This window comes from Lagenorhynchus albirostris, chromosome 8 (genome assembly GCF_949774975.1).
Source record: "Lagenorhynchus albirostris chromosome 8, mLagAlb1.1, whole genome shotgun sequence".
Taxonomy (NCBI): Eukaryota; Metazoa; Chordata; class Mammalia; order Artiodactyla; family Delphinidae; genus Lagenorhynchus; species Lagenorhynchus albirostris.
This window is the reverse complement of record NC_083102.1, coordinates 74,020,911-74,037,412: the sequence shown is the minus strand read 5'-3', so window position 1 is coordinate 74,037,412 and position 16,502 is coordinate 74,020,911. Positions and strand designations below refer to the sequence as shown.

Below are 16,502 nucleotides of genomic sequence, written 5' to 3'. Positions count from 1 at the left end.
TTTCTCTAATAATTAGTGATGTTGAGCAGCTTTTCGAATTTCCCTTTTTTCTACTGAAAATACATTCTCTCATTCACACTAGTAAATTAAACTTTTTTTCATTAGAAGCTCGAGTTTAAAGAAGCACTTGTTTTTCCTTCATCTTAATTTTTTGTCATTATAAAACAACGTTAGTACTCTCTTGCATTTAAAGGTACTATTTTTGTCTGAAATAATTTCCAAAGGAAAACAGGATGAAACTTTTAAATATGGGTGTATCACGTCTGAGGTAAGACATTTTGGAAAACATAAATGACATTCTTAGCTTTTGTTAAATGCAAAATTATTTTAAAATTTGCTGTCAACTAGAGCAACCAACATTTCATGAAAACTTCCCAGCCCTCCCCTCTTGTGCCTCCTGCTCTGCATTGCTTTTGGTTACAGAAAGAGACCAAATTGAACTCCTTGGGTGTTAAGAAGGATTAGGGCTCCCATGTTTCATTTTTTGAGACAGTCAATTCCCAATACCACGCAGATTATCAAGTGAGCAGGTAACCTAAAAATGCTTCCAGCCATCAGCTTTTCTACTTCCCAGTGAATTTCTTACTTCTGATTTACTTTCCCCCCCTGCTGTGGAATCCAGTTCAGAAAGTAGTGAGAAACCCTAAGTAAGTGTTGGGGAAAGGATCCAGCTGAGCTAAAGGTCAAAAGCAGTTGAATAATCTGTATCACGGCGTTTTGGGAGATGGTAGTCCTTCCAGTAGAGTGAATAATCAACAGGTGTCTGAAGGTAAACTGAGGTCGTGTTTGTATCTTGGGGCACAGATTATTATTGCACATTTGCGGGGTGTTTAAATAAATAGAATGTTGAGGTGCTTGTATAGTTTTTCCTTCTCTTTCACTTGCCGTCTCTTCAAACGGAGTCCTTTCATCCCCCGTCCTGTTATATGAAGTGTTAGGAGCGTGTTCAGATGTCTCCAGATAAAGGAGTCTGGCAGTTGCTCATTTCTAGCACTCTGAACCTGGTGGGTGCCCTGAACTGCTTCACAGCCCATGACTTAGGTTCTGAGACCCCCGTTTTTGAGCTCAACCACCTGTATTGGTTTATCCCTCTCACACCTGCCTCATCACACACCTGCCATTCATCTGCATCAAAACCTTCAGCCATTTGACCCCCTTCTCCTGGGCAGCAGCCCCTTCCAGCCCCTCTTGCCTCCCCACCTGGCCAGACACACCTTCCCTGCCTTATCCTCAGGCCAGCATCAGCCTAACAGCCCCCCACCCTCAGTAGAGCTGCCGTCCTCATGCGCTGACCTCGACAAGTCCTTGAGAGTTGAGATTAAGCAAGATCACCCACGCAGAGGAGAGGGAGGAGATAGAAAGAGGGACAAAGGAAACACTGTAAAAGTTGCAGAGGCCCCCGTCTCCCATGAATTCAGCAAGGTGGCTGTAACGGGTGGTCAGAAATGTCCAAGTCCTTTCGGGTACCAGAGAGGCACCGTGGAGAGAGCAAGCAGGCTGCCTGGGCTTGGGTCCTGGCTCTGAGACTTAGAGCTGTGATCATGGGCCAGCTGTGCTTGTTCTTTGGACCATCCTTTCTTCACATTCTTTTCCTGCTAGGGCTTTTACCTTATAATCTTTTGTGAGGATTAAATGAGTTAATGCTATGTCTGACGCTGGTAATAAATATAAGCTGCGTTATTATCATCATCTTTGGGAACATAGGGAGGGGATGACAAACCTTGGAACACTGGGGAAATGGACCAAGAAACTCTGACAGGGCATTTGTAATCCGAATTCTCCGCGAGTGAGGAGTTACTAGGCTCGTAGGTGGTGTTTAATGTAGAGAGAGTACACACAGTGCTTTGCTTGCTGTACAAACAAGGTACAAGCTAACTGTGTTGGCTACTCTTTCTCTAAATATTGTGTCAGAGGTTGAAAGCTTGCAATTCTATTCTGAAAGCAAAACAGTGAAAGAAAATAACCAGAGAGTTTGTCAGATGACTGTGTAATTGTGAATTGCTTCCCTGCTAAGACATCAGTTTAAAAAAAAAAAATCAAGGGGAAAAAACTTAGGAAAACGTTGCAGTCTGGTGGGGCTGGAAGCTGTGAATAAAGAATGCCATGAGAAAAGGGTCGTCTTCAGTGTAGTCTGTAACTGTGGAACTGGTGTTGCCCCCTGGTGGGCAGTCAAAGCTCAGCGGCTGGGTGTGTTGCAGGCAGATTTCCCAAGCACCTATCTCGTAATTGCCCCATAGGGACCAGCAGCATCAAAGTCTTGATTAAATGCAAATGCTTTTCCTTTCTATTTAGAGGAATTTTAATCTGTTCGTTTCCCTCTTTATATCATGTTATTTTAACAAGATTTTTGAAAATGATGTTCATTTGGTTTGTCCTCCGTGTCTGTGATTATTTGCATGTTCTTTAAATTGTAGTATATTTCTTACTTTGATTCTCCACTGTGAGGATTCCCTAATGCTCAGTCACTGACCCTCTGATTTGAGATTTTATAAGCCACCCCCTTTCAGAGCTTCAGTTGCTGTTATTATTGTAACTAATCCTTGTCTCTTGAAGAGACACTCCAGTCAGTTTTGCGACCAAAAGGAGATTTTTATTTGAATATCTTCTTTCACTTCAAATGCAGTGAGGCTCAAATAAAATTAACATTCCCGTCCTCTGAAAATGTATCTTCATCCTACTTTCCTTATGTTGTTTTCATCAGTGAATAGGCCCAGAAATCTTGCCTTTTCCAAACCTGTCCCATTCCTCATTCACTTCAGATACGCAGTCAGGCCCTGGCTTTGAAAACCAAAAATCTAAACATTCAAATCTAAACCTTAATGCTTTAAGTAAAACAGACCCACATACTTTGCCAGGGATTGTTAAAAAGCAAACACATAAATATTAAAATCCTTTTTGTTTCTGGGGGTTCAGTTCTTTTCTGCTCGGTGTTCTGACCTAAAAACATAATGGACCAGTTAAGTGATAGAATAGTGTTAGTGGATATTAAGCAGGTTGAAGTCAAAGCCTGCAATGTAAAAGCAAGATACATACTTGCATGAGTGTTATAATGTTTTCTCTCCACATGCGTACATTATGCCCCCTCACATCAAATACTATTGAGATTCAATTTCAAGTTGCCTGGTCAATTGCATGAAATAATCCATAATGTTTAAGAAAAATTAATAAGCTGCATTGCATCTATACCTCTTCAACTCTGAGTCATGATCCGTTCCTAATGGTACATATCTCTTTTTGTTTTTAATTTTCAGATGTAACGTTCATTCATGAAGGAAATAAAACATTTTTGGATAATCTTGTCAATTTTGAAAAACTGGTACGTAAAACTTCACTATTTCTCCTTTTCCCCACTGTAAGGGAAGTGTATGCTTTTCTGCGCCAAGAAGCAAATGGTTTAGGTGCTTTTCTCCTCCGAATGTGCGGTGATGTATTTGCTGCATGTTGTGCATTATCAATACAGTGCGTTCCAATTAAAAATAAGTGTGCTGGCAAGTTCTGGGGCCAAATATGAAAATCTGCTTTTCATTTTTGAAAACGGAACTTCATTAGATTGACGTCAGTGGTTGAGTGTATGTGTCTGAACTAGAATGAAAGCTGTAAGGTTCCTGTCAGCAGGAGTTCACAGTCTTGAGGTTCAGCCTTGTTGCTTTAAAGGCATCTCCCTGTGTCTTGGCTTGCGCTGCTTCTGAGGCACGGGACAAAGCTCTCCTTCTGAGGAGATATGTCCATCTTGGATATGAAGATGAAATTTGTAGGGTCTGCATGGGAGGGGAAGGACCACCCCTCTATCAGCCTGTGGACAGATGGTGCCACTGTGGAGAGATCACCTTGTGCAAAGTGAGAAAGTGAGCTCACGAGAAAGGGGTCCCTGGCCAGTCCCTTCTTACAAGTCACTGAGACGCCTCTTTGAGAACTGTTTCCAGGACATTCTCAGGTGCTTTGTCATGCAGCGGGTTCCTACTAGCCTTTCTCACTGGCTGTGGGCACAGGAGGAATTGCCTGCAACTGTGAAATAGGAGTGCCCCAAAGAGACCCTGGGGACCACAAGAATGGATTTGTCTGACAGATGAACTTTAGTGTCATAGGTGAGCCTGCCATGCACGGTTAAAGATGGTATCAGGGACCCCTGTCTGTAGACCCTGACCTTTGAGTGACCTTTTCAGTAATGGTAATGGATTTCTGTGAACTCTTTCAGGAATGGACCCCCGGTTCCCTGTGAGACTGGGTCAGGCATTTGAGAGAAGGTTGAGTGAGACGGGGGCCATAGACCATGACCAAAGAACAGTACCACCTGATGAGTCCACATGAGGTGTGGCCTCTGACCTTTGGCTCAGAGGTGCCCCGCTCTAACTGTGAGGTTAACTCGCCACACAGGGGATGAGGTGGTGCAGAGCCAGTACAGGAGGCTCTGGTGCAACCTGAAAACCCAAGCAGCTGAATCCGGAAGACTGGCGTCTTGGGATAGCTTGCCTTAGCTCAGTTTTAATGATCTGAGGGTGATCGCTTTCTTGCTCGTTAGTTTTGAAGTAGACATGTGCATAACTTTTTGAGTCTCTCTCTGCACTAAGTGCTTTGGAATCCAGCTCAGTTATTTTAGGTACTACAGTCAACACAGCCCGAAATAGATACTTAAAGTATTGGGTTTTCTTGTACTTACTCTTCGGAGATTTGTTCTGGTGTCACCCAGTAATGTTCTGAAGATCCCAGGGCCCCACTTTGTAGCCAAAGACTGTAGGCCCTAACGTCCTAGTCTGTAGACAGGTTAATCTTCAGTGTTTGGTATTAATGAAATGATTGCAGGAATAAGAAGCCTCTGGTCAATACTTACGTTAAATCTTGGCCAACACCTCTGCTTAAGAACGCCAAATAAGCTTTGGCGAGCATGTAAGAGATGTGGGACGAGCTGTGTCACACCAAGTGGAATTCCCTCTAAAGGTCTAGTACCCTTCCCTCTGACTAACCCAGAGGAAACATGCGAGAGCCAGTGTACTCTTTGTACGCTGACTGTGGTCAGTTGTTAAGGGTACAGTGGTGGTTGGCCCCCTTCCCAAAGAGAACCAGTGATTTGGTTAAGTTCATTGTGTCATTTCCCCCCCAGATGGAGCTCCCCAAGTGAGAGAACAATTCAGTAAAGGCAAACATGGGAAAGAACGATGGAAAGCTTCCTACACCCTCTCTCTTTCATTCTGACCAGCGTCTCTTTTTTTTTTCCCCTGCTTTCTCCAGTGGTCCAGTGGAAGCCTTTTAATGCTGACTCACGTAGTCTAGGATCATAGAGACAAGACTTAAAACTAACCGTGGGGACTGAAACAAAGTCTAACTAATAGTACTGCTCCTAGGGTCAATAATTGTATGTACCCTGAACCCTTTAATAAAGCTTAAGGAAATAACAGGGCATAAATAGGTAATCTTTTATTTTAAATTCCTGAAGAGAACTCTTATTAAAAAGACAGCTGGAAGGTAAGTGCAGTTACACATGCATGCAGCAGGCCCACGGCACACAGGCGCACCCATCAGTCGCTGCCATCACATCATCTCTAAAGAGAGCAGATTTTGTAGTGTCACTGGGTTCCTGGTCCTCAAAGCAGATGGCATTTAAGGTACAGCATGCCTCATGCTGACCCCCCCCCCTTGCACAGAGAAGACAGGCTGAAGTCAGAATTTTTTCTAGACAAAACTGTATTTTACATTGTACGTAGCCCTATGTTGTACTTGGATGCTGGAGAGTGAAACTGAATTTCCTAGTAGAGTCAGTAGTTTCAGCACGTTTCTTAGCAAAAGACAAGGTTTCACTTAAGCTATTGATAAAATAGCATCATCTTTCACAGTAATGAACCAGTAGAACCTAACTGAATTAACTTGTGGGAAGCCAATTCCTCATGATGGATATTAGCCAGTGAGCAGATAATTCAGTGTGTTATCTTTATCAGGCTGATCCAGGCCAACACATTAGGTCAGAGAACACGAAACCCAGAAGTGCTTATTGGACCTAGTAAGTTTTCCATTGTTCCCCACACTGCCTCAGCAGCTCCAAATGTTTCAGCCTCAGACCATTAAATAATGAAGAAACAAATGCTTTCTCCTTTTCTTCTCTTTATCACTCAGTGTTAAGAGCATCATCTTTTATCGTAGCTTCCTCCCCGCTCCCTTCAGAAAACCTAAAGATGAGATCAGGGCTCTGGTTTCAGTGCTGCCCTGAGTACCTGACCTTACATCAGCTGTGCAAATGGCACGTGATAGAAATCAAGGTGACGCCATACCTTAAAACAACGACAGAACTGTCCTGGGAATAGTGGTAAAATTGGGGGAAGGAAATTTAACAATACATTCTCAGACATGAGTCAGGTCTCGTTTCCTTTACAAACGCAACTCGAGCTGTTGCTGTAATCACTGTCCTGTTTATTTTTCACTATTGAGTAGAAATACAATAGAAATGCAGCCTGTGAGAACAATTTAATAAGTAGGTCATATTCCAATAATGTTTCTGGAGGTCTGCTGAATTTTAAGTAAATTTATTTTTAGTATTAACATCATTATTTTAGCAATCATTTGCTGAGCGTTTGCTGTATATAGACGATCCTCTGTTCAATGTGTGTAGGCAGGACATGAAAAACAATGGCCCGAGGTACAAACTACTATGTGTAAAATAAATAATATACAAGGATATATTGTATAGCACAGTAATAATAGCCAATATTTTATAATAACTTTAAATGGAGTATAATCTGTAAATTTTGAATCACCTGAAACTAATGTTGTGCACCTGAAACTAATATTGTAAATCAACTGTACTTCAATTGTTAAAAAAAATATGATGGCCCATTTAGGAAGGTTTGGAGGACCAGATCGTGAATAATGTTGATTCTTGAATTACAGGGTTATGTTTGGATTTTGTATGAAACAGTATGGAGTCACTGTTGCCTTCCAGAGGACTAGAACATGAGGACAAGTGTTTGGAGATTATTCTAGCAACCGCGCAGGAGGAAGTGTAGTGGAGATTGGTCTGGTCCTAAATGCCGTGTTTCCTTTACCGTGGTAGAGAGAGCTAGAAGGCGGTTGCAGGTACACAAGTATGAGGCGAGGGGATCTTGTCCAAAGGAAGGAGCTGTGAGTTTAAGAAATCTTTGCCTGGAGATCAGTAAGAAGCTTAGAGAAATAAAGTAGAAAACTGAAGACTATAAAAGGGAATGTACATTATAAACAGAAAACGGTCTCTGTAAAGATATTGATGTTTTAGAAAATGTACCTGTTTCATAAATATCTCATCTCCTGTCACCATTTGAGTTACTTGAGTCTTTGATTCCACAAAGCTTCTGGCCTCCATTCAGCAAGTATGTGTGAGGCCACGTGTGTGCCGTACGGTTGGTGCTGGGTACACAAAGCCCTCTCGTGATACTTGCTCTAGAGGAGGAAGAAAGTTCCACAAAGTGATTACAGCAACACAAACCCAGTAAACACTGTACACAGAGCAGTGGGAAGGTTGAGAATGGAGCTTCCCAAGTGCAGGTGAACTCACAAAGACTTCATGGGGAGAAGGTGAAACACCTTCTGAAGTAAAAGCATGTGCAAATGTGGACAGGTAGGTTGAGGGTGGACACGCTGCATTTTTTTAATATATTTTTTTAAATATTTCTTTTTTTTTTCTTTTAACTGAGGTATGTATTGATGTACAAGATTATATGTTACAGGTGTGATTCACAGTTTTTAAAGGTTATACCCCGGTTATAGTTACTATAAAATGCTGACCATATTCGCTGTGTTGTACTATCTTTGTAGCTTATTATTTTACGCATAATAGTTTGCACCTCTTTATCCCCTATCCCTGTCTTGGCCTTCCCTCCTTCTTTCTCCCCACTGGTAACCAACCACTAGTTTGTCCTCTATATCTGTGAGTCGGTTTCATTTTGTTATATTCACTAGTTTGTTTTATTTTTTAGATTCCACATATAAGTGATATCATACAGTATTTGTCTTTCTCTGTCTGACTTATTTCACTTAGCCTAATACCCTCCAATCCCATCCATGTTGTTGGGAATGGAAAAATTTCATTCTTTTTTATGGCTGAGTCGTATTCCATTGTACATATATACCACATTTTTATCCATTCATCGGTTGATGGACACTTAGGTTGCTTCCATATCTTGGCAATTGTAAATAATGCTGCTGTGAACGTTGGGGTGCATATGTCTTTTGGAATTAGTGTCTTCATTTTCTTTGGATATATACTCAGGAGTGGGATTGCTGGGTCATATGGTAGTTCTATTTTTAGTTTTTTGAGGAACCTCCATATTGTTTTCCATAGTGGCTGCACCAATTTACATTCCTACCAACAGTGTAGGAGGGTTCCCTTTTCTTCATGTCCTCACCAACATTTGTGGTCATTTTAATGTTAGCCATTCTGACAGGTGTGAGGTGATATTTCACTGTGGTTTTGATTTGCATTTCTCTGATGATTAACAATATTGAGCGTCTTTTCATATACCTGTCAGCCAAGTGTATGTCATCTTTGGAAAAATGTCTGTTCAGGTCTTCTGCCCTATTTTTTTTTTTTTTTTTTTTTGGCGGTACGCAGGCCTCTCACTGCTGTGGCCTCTCCCGTTGAGGAGCACAGGCTCCGGACGTGCAGGCTCAGCGGCCATGGCTCACGGGCCCAGCCGCTCCGCAGCATATGGTATCTTTCCCGGACCGGGGCACGAACCCGTGTCCCCTGCATCGGCAGGAGGGCTCTCAACCACTGTGCCACCAGGGAAGCCCCTTCTGCCCATTTTTTAATCGAGTTGTTTTCTTGATGTTGAGTTGTATGAGCTCTTTATATATTTTGCATATTAACCCGTTATTGGTCATATCATTTACAGATATTTGCTCCCATTCAGTAGGTTGTCTTGTACTGCATTTCTTAACAGTATGTTTTCCCATGGCTCAGTTAGAATCTGTGCAGCCGGGGTTGAGAGCCACTGTTTCTGAAGACAAGGTCAAATTTTCTTTTGTAATCCAAACTCAATATATATTATCAATTAAAGTTAGGTCCCACACCAAATATAGCTCCTCTGTTTACACCCAAAGGTGTTAGACCATCCAACCAGCCTCACAGCACCGCTAGTTCAGCAACACCCGAAATGACCCTTCCGCTGATGTGTTTCCTCTTTTGCCTTCCAGCATATGATTGCGGACACTGTCCGAACACTGAGACACTGCAGGACTCACCAGTTTGGTGAGTCATTGAAGTTGGGTATGGCATGTTAGTCTATCATCCGTTGGTATGGACTGTGGCCATATCACAAGTATTGGTGGTAAAAAAAAAAAAATTGTAAAATATAATATGCACATCACATGCATATACTGTATTCTCTCTGTTTCATCACTGCATGTTTGGGAGGCAGAGGAGGAGAAGAAATGGCAGCTTTTTATCCTCTCCTGGCAGCAAGTTTACACTGTACAGCGTGACTTTAGACGGTCAGAAGCTCCCGCTGCACCCCTGACCCAGAAAGTCTTGTTTGCTTGCCTGCTGGCTCAGAATTACCCGTGGGTTTATCAGGGGTGATCCTGTCCTTAACCTCCTTGCTTGGAGCCTTCCTGGAATAGGAATATAGTTTGTAAAAATGCCTAAAGCAGCCTTGCAGAATCTTTTCTCCTCTCCAATGAAAACTTCCTGTTTGGAGCTGCCTTTCACTGAAAACGTATTTTTCTGAGCGCTTTTGTTGACTCCCCACTGAGACTGATGTATGTAGGAATATTTATTCCTTTTTAAATCTCAAGAATAATTTACACTGTGTTTAAATGATGTTAAAACATTGCAGGAAGGAAGGAAATCAACTGTATGGAGTTCAAGGAGCTTTTCACATGGGCAGTGGGATCCTGACCCTCGTGCTGGTGAATGGAGATTATAGACCCTGTGGGTGCAGAGCAGAGAACTCAGGCTCGGAGAGGCTAAATTTCAGCTGTTACTCAGACCGAGTACCTGACTGCCCAGCCCGTACCGTTTCCTTCGCCTTGTGCAGACTTTATAAGTATAAAGGGCAATTAAAAAAACAGAGTTCAGTAATTATAAATCAATCAAAAGTGACCACTAAGTAAAACTTACTTTGTTAAGCAATACATCCTCATTGTAAACCCATTTTTTTCAACAATACAGAAGTATCTTTAAAGTAGAACAATCAAAGTCCCACTCCTAAGGGAAATATTACTAACAATTCGGTACATATTCTTAAGAATTTTCATTCTGTTCATGCCCGTCTTGGGTAGTAATACTGTCCTCCAACAAAGCAACTGAACTTCTGTGTGGATTACAAAGTTTCTGTTTGAAAGAGAGAATTATAAATACAGGACCTAATTTTCTAAGTGCTCACATCAAGGAATACCATTTGATACATGCTTATATAATTGTCCATTAACTACCCAAGTACAATGCAGTTTCAATAGAAATAGCAACAACATTGTCATGGAGATTCATTCAAATGTACAAGCATACTGTTGCTGATGAGTAAAGGATTTGTATCTCTTTCACCCCCCCTTTGCTTCCCAAGTATTTATGGGTACTCAGCTAATTCTGAGACCTCAGTCTCACTTACCAAGGGATTCCGGGCTATATACACTGCAGGTGTGGGCAGGAAGGTTATACCAGCGGGGCTGGCCTTGACCTTGCCAGCCTCCCGTCTCCAGAGAGTAAGTCTGCATAGCAAAAGGCAAAGGAGGAATTTACATAACTCTCAGGCCAGTTTGTGTTTTGTATTTATATATCTTTAAAAATCAAGTTTGGAACTGAATTATCTAAATTCAGTTTGACAGTTTATAGAGGCAGAGTTAAACAACGTCAGCCCTTGGGATAAAACAATGTTCCTCAAGCCACTTAGAGATTACAGAGTGCCATGCAAGGGTCACTTGTCATGGTTGGAAGCATTCCGCCTGCCGTCTTTTTAAGGCTGGAAAGTTAACAAAACTATCTCGGTAGCATCATGTTTTCTAAACCAAACAAGGGGGAATGGTAAAACTTTAACTCCTGTTGCTTTTACTTGTTGAAACCAAGAAGCCTTGCTTCTATGTAACCTAAGAACTACAAGCCGTCCATGACATACAAGCCCTAAATTATTTCCTCATAAAACGTATTTGTCACAGAGGAGGAAAAAATGCGTTTTCACCAAGAGATAAAATTTCTGAATTAAAATGCTCAGCCTCCTGGGGGCCCCTTTTCTGCCCCAGCTGAACTCCAGCCTCACCCCCGGCTTCTCCCTCTGAAATCCCACAAAGCAAGAAGACTCACAGTTACATTGTCTCACTGGAGGGCAGCTTAGCCCATCTCGCCAGGGCTTAATGCGTTTTCTGTTTGTTCCTGACCATGGGAAGTGGGCCTGCCCCACTGTCCAGGCTACTTTATCTCTGGTTCCTTATCAGAGCTGTCAGCAGCATGGCACACACGGGTTCACAGTGCACCAGAGCCTCTTGTGGCCCTTGAACCGCCCTGCGTCTGGGAGTAGAAACTCCCTTGCTTTGTCCTTCGCTGCATGGACGTTACCCCATCCACACACATTCTGAACCCACTTTGCCTGTACACCAAACCTTTAGTCCACTTCTGTGATATCCGTTCATTTGATTGTTCTCTTAATTTTTTTTCCCCCAAAATAAGGACACCAAAAGATTTTCCTACCAAAATAAGGACGTACAAAATCAAAAAAAGAACTAATGTGTCCATGCAGTCACCAGGTTAGCAGTGATTTCTGACAGTTCCAGCCTGAGATATAAGAGCCTGTGAAAGCCATTTAATGGGGCAGTCACGGTGACAAGCTGCATGGCGTGGGAGCCGAGACCATGGACTTGGGGGCCTCACGGCCTGGGTTCTGGTCCTTCTCTGCCGCTTACCTGCTAGGTCTGTGCTGTTTCACGTTCTGTAGAGGGAGATAATAACAATCACTAAATACTATATAATGTTAGGAGAAATTGCTCTATCAATGTTGGTAGAACAGACATCTTGCCAGTCTAATTACCTGACCTGAGGCATCTGGTCTGAGCTGGAAAAGCATCTCTGGGATTAGGATAAAGATATCTCTTCTGGGACTCTGACCAATGCGAGTCTGCCTTCTGGGTTTACCCTACGCCTTCAGGTGGGGTGTTACTGGTATTCAGAAACAGCATTACTGCTCTCATGAGATTGACTTTTTTTCCTTCCCCAAAATAGGAGGTGACATATCTCCAAAAGAGCACCCAGAGTTAAAATCCTACGTTCACCACCTGTGCGTCATTGACAGCCAGCAGGCCCTGTTTGCGCTCTCGCACAGGATCGAGCCACGGGTGTGAGCCCCCCCACGCCTCGCCACCCTGGAACCGCAGCCCCGGGAGCTCCGGGGATGGCAGCGCCGAGCACGTTGCTTTCCTGAGAGAAAAGAAGTTGCTGAGTTTTATCAGCGTATCACAAGACATACACAGGAAAGCCAGCCAGAGCGTGCTCGCGAAGTGATGTCAGCTGCCAGAGATGCGGAGAGGCTGCTGTTGGAAGGGGAAGGCAGAAGCTTTCTCGAAATGGAGAAGCCTGGTTTCTTAGGATCACCTTGTTGAACCAATCCAATGTTCACTTTGAGATGCGCCAGCGTCAAGACGAGAGACCGTCTCCCGTCATACGGTGACCAGGTGTCTCCGTAAGAGCATGTGTGAGCCTGGGAGGAGTTTTACTTTGCCTGGCAGCAGATGCCTGTTTCTAGGCTGTCAAAGCGGGAGCTCATTTGAACACCTGAAGACAGTGACGGCATCTCTAGGTTTCCAGGGAGACGCACCGGTCTCTGTCTTTATGAACTATGACATCACCAAAAGCCACTTGTGTCTAGGGAGTTAGTGAGGACTGGCAGCTGGCATCCCTGCTCTGATCTCCAGAAGAGAAATGTCAAGGCATGCATTTCTTGGCATCCACAGTCACTTAGCGATGTGTGCTCGCAGGTGAAATGCGTTTCTGCGCAACTGATTCACAACTGTAGGCAAGTTAGACTAAGTTGCTTTGCCAACACGGAAGAACAGTCACCTTTAAGAAATCGATGCATTGAATTTCTGGGGATTTTCTTTCCACGTGCAAGCAGGCTCTCATCTCGGGTACCATACGATTTTTGACAAAAGCACAGTGCCTGACACATTGCAGGCACTCTTAACTGTTCCTGGGGGTGACGGTCACAAAGGCCCGCCTTTTTGTGCCTGGCGATGCCCTCGTGTGTTGCTTGCTTCCAGCAGCCTCATGCCCGTACTGTGGAATGAGAACGGCCCATACAGGGCGCTTAAGTGGGATCTGATGTGTGAAGCACTTGGCACTCCCTGGAGAAGAACAAGGGGTTAAAATAGTGGTGATCGCCCATCTTTCAGCAAATGAAAAGAACCCCAAAGATCTAAATGTCTGATGTATGTTGGACACTTAGAAGTCCTATAGTCTGCCTCCCAACCAAGGCAGGGAGCCTTTCTATAATCTGCCTTTTTTTTTTTTCCCCCAAATTCTCAGAGTCTTTTAAGTCTTTTTATTCCCATTTTTACAGGTGGGGGCTCCTACAGTAAATATGATCTCTTGCTGTTCTCAAGAACTGGTTAGAGGATTTCCCTCAACCTTCAAGTGAACAAAAAAGCCTGTGAGATACAGTAATGAAATCCACCCCTGCCAGCTGGATCCTTGTCACTTTGCTAAAATACAAGGGCCCTGCTTTGCCTGTTAGGTTCATTCATTTTCCACACATGTGATCCTGGTGCCCCTCTCACCCCTCCTGCCTGGTCCCCTCCTTGGTGCCTGTACAGAATCGCTTCTTCTTGTCCTATCAGCACCTCATTACTGAGATGTGTCCAATGCTTTCTTACACCTTTATAGCAATGCTGTTTCCTGGGCTCGGGAGCCGCACTGAGCTTGAGAGATCCCTGTTAGCAGCCACAGGGAGCAAATTTGGGGTGGGACTTTGAAAGAGAGTCTGTCCCAGCATGTCAGGCTTCAGTCCTGAACATTAACACGGCTTTATAGAAAGGCACCATCCAGGGCTAGTCCACTCAGAGAAATGCCCCAGGCTCCTGGGAATGGAATGAGACCCACTGGAGGAGATCAGACCCACCAGAACCAGGGAAAAGAGACTTTTCTCATGGCTGATCAAACACTGGAAAAGCGCTCCCCTTGGCAATTACTGAGGACGCTGTGGGCTTACGGCACCAGTGTGTGTTCTGGTCTTTTCTCTATGCTCAGGAGTAGCATTGGGCCATTCTAATCCTACAAGGCCATTTTGACATCGTCTCTTGTGTTTTACAGTTTAAATGGTTATTCACATTAGATCTGCATTGCTCCATCTAAAAGTATTGCAGTTGCTCCAGTGGAGAACTATTTTAGCACAGCACCTGCTGCTTGGACCTCAACTCAGATGTGTGCATGGCCAAACGAATCCACACGTACATCACACCTAAACAGATTTTGAGGGTGTAGTCGGAGTACCCCACGTGGTATGGGTGGAAACAGACTGGGAGAGAACGGCGCTTGCCCGCTGTTTCCTCCAGCCATGGTCTTAATGGCTCTTGGGGCAACAAAAGGGAAGGATTTTGTTTTGTTGAGATGTGCTTTTCCATCCCTGTCTTCTGAAAGTCAAAATCTCTAAATCTTCCTGAAATTTAACAACGATCTGCAGAGGTCTCCCAGGCAGCAGCTCTCAGAAATTTCAGAAGCAATGAGAAGACGTGAATCTGGAATCAATGAATTCAAGGCAGAATCATGGGAACCAGATGTAGCTCAACATGAAGCTGTTTCCAATGAGTCTGTCCAAGTGAACAGGCTGCAGGGGACTTAAGCAGGGTCCCTGTTAATAGGGGTGGGTCATATTCCCTCTGCATATATCTGCCAAGGCCTCTTTGGAATAGGTTTTGTTCTGGCCAGAAGGGTGGCCAGGAGGACCTGTAAGCTCCTTTCTAACTCTGTTAGATTTTCACAATCGCACGAAATCTCCATTCACTCTGAAAAATCTCCTATCACCTGAGACCTTCACCAGCGACGGGTGCGTGGGCACTTCTGAGGGGGTTCTTTTCGCTATGGCACAATTTTCAGACAGTCCTATGGGTCTTTGGATCTGTCAGCAAACCAGCCCTGCTTAGAAGATAGCACAGGGCAAGTTCCTATCGGCAAAATCACAACCACTCAAAAAAATGTTTTTAATTTTTCCATACCCATTTGCAGATGCTCCAAAGACTACAGTGTTTTATAATAACTTCACTCTTCGTTATAATCTGTATAATTGCCAGACGGTTGTAGTGACACATATTATGGCCTGCGTTCACTTTATTCTAGTATCTCGTTAGAATGAATTCATTTTCCTAGACCCCTGTCCACAAGCAAGTTGGGTGCAGAATACCTTAAATTCAGAAGCATAGGGACAAAGTAACAACCCATACCTCCCAGCTTGTAGGGAGATGTTGCACTAATGCATGCTCACCTCCAAGTAGGGAGACACAGTGGCATCAAAGAGAAGGTGCTGGTGACGTTTGATCCCTGGAGCTGGGCTTCCACTGCTGCCCCGATCCCTGCCCAGTGGTTTTGTTGCAGCCATCGCACACACCACAGATTCCAAGTGTCCCTAGATGGCAGAGCTAGTCTGAGCTTCTCAGAAACTAGGCAAAAACATTCAAATGGGGAAGATCAGGTCCACTCTGGTGATCTAACATGGATAGCATTTCTTTTAAATGCTTCAAAGACATGTCCTTAAGTTTTCAGCCTGCTTATTAACGAGTGAGCCATTGTGCTTAAAACTAGTGCTGGAAAAAAGTTTTTAAAAATTGCCAAAAAGTTAGATGAAAGTGTACTATATAAAGCAAAGCTGTATATACTAAACATTTTTTAGCAGAGTAATATTTATTTGCATAGCCTATTTATTCGTATTCCACTGTTATCAAATACTGGGATGAAATCGATGAGACCGCTGTGACATTATCAGCTTGCATTAACAGAAGATAGAAAACCCACAATCAGGGCGTCTACCTAACTTCTCAGGGACTACACTTTGTAGTTTTCCACCATTAGAAGAGCTGGTAAATATGAAACATTTGTGGAATTACCAGAATTGCCATTAACAGTATTTTCTTTCTCATATTTCATGCTTTCTGCTTCTGTATATATGACTGTGCTGTGTATTTATCAAAGCTAGTAAGCAATAATTTATATGTAAAAATGGCCAAGCAATATAAGGTGAAAACTTACATGTAAGTCACTGTTACCTTATCTTGTATTTTCAAGTGTTTTTTTTTAAAAACTGCTTTTCCAAATATAAGATGATGTTAAAGATACTATTCATGCCTCAGAGCTTCTTGCTTTGTGATGTTTGGGGGCTCTGCAGCCTGTGTTCCGGCAGCGTATTATGCTCAGATGTGTGGAACTCAGAAATCATTTACTTGCTGACAGCGCTGCAAGTAGGTGAAGAGATTCTCAGGCGACCCATGGAAGCCTACATCACTTGTGCTGCCGTTGAGTTATCGTAGAACCTAAAGACCCTGGAAAGCGCATCGTATTCTGGGATGTGGAG

The 16,502-nt window shown here is 43.4% G+C and overlaps 1 protein-coding gene across 4 annotated transcripts in view; it reads left to right on the top strand.

Moving 5' to 3' along the window:
• RAPGEF5 (Rap guanine nucleotide exchange factor 5) overlaps positions 1-16,269 on the top strand; it is a 216,591-nt gene extending 200,322 nt beyond the window's left edge. For all 4 annotated transcript variants that reach the window (XM_060157140.1, XM_060157138.1, XM_060157139.1 and 1 more), the window contains 3 exons: positions 3,252-3,316; positions 9,157-9,211; positions 12,170-16,269. In XM_060157140.1, the coding sequence (XP_060013123.1) occupies positions 3,252-3,316; positions 9,157-9,211; positions 12,170-12,288 (239 nt within the window). In that variant the 3' untranslated portion in view covers positions 12,289-16,269. The remainder of the gene's footprint in view (positions 1-3,251; positions 3,317-9,156; positions 9,212-12,169) is intronic.
• Positions 16,270-16,502: the final 233 nt, after the last annotated feature.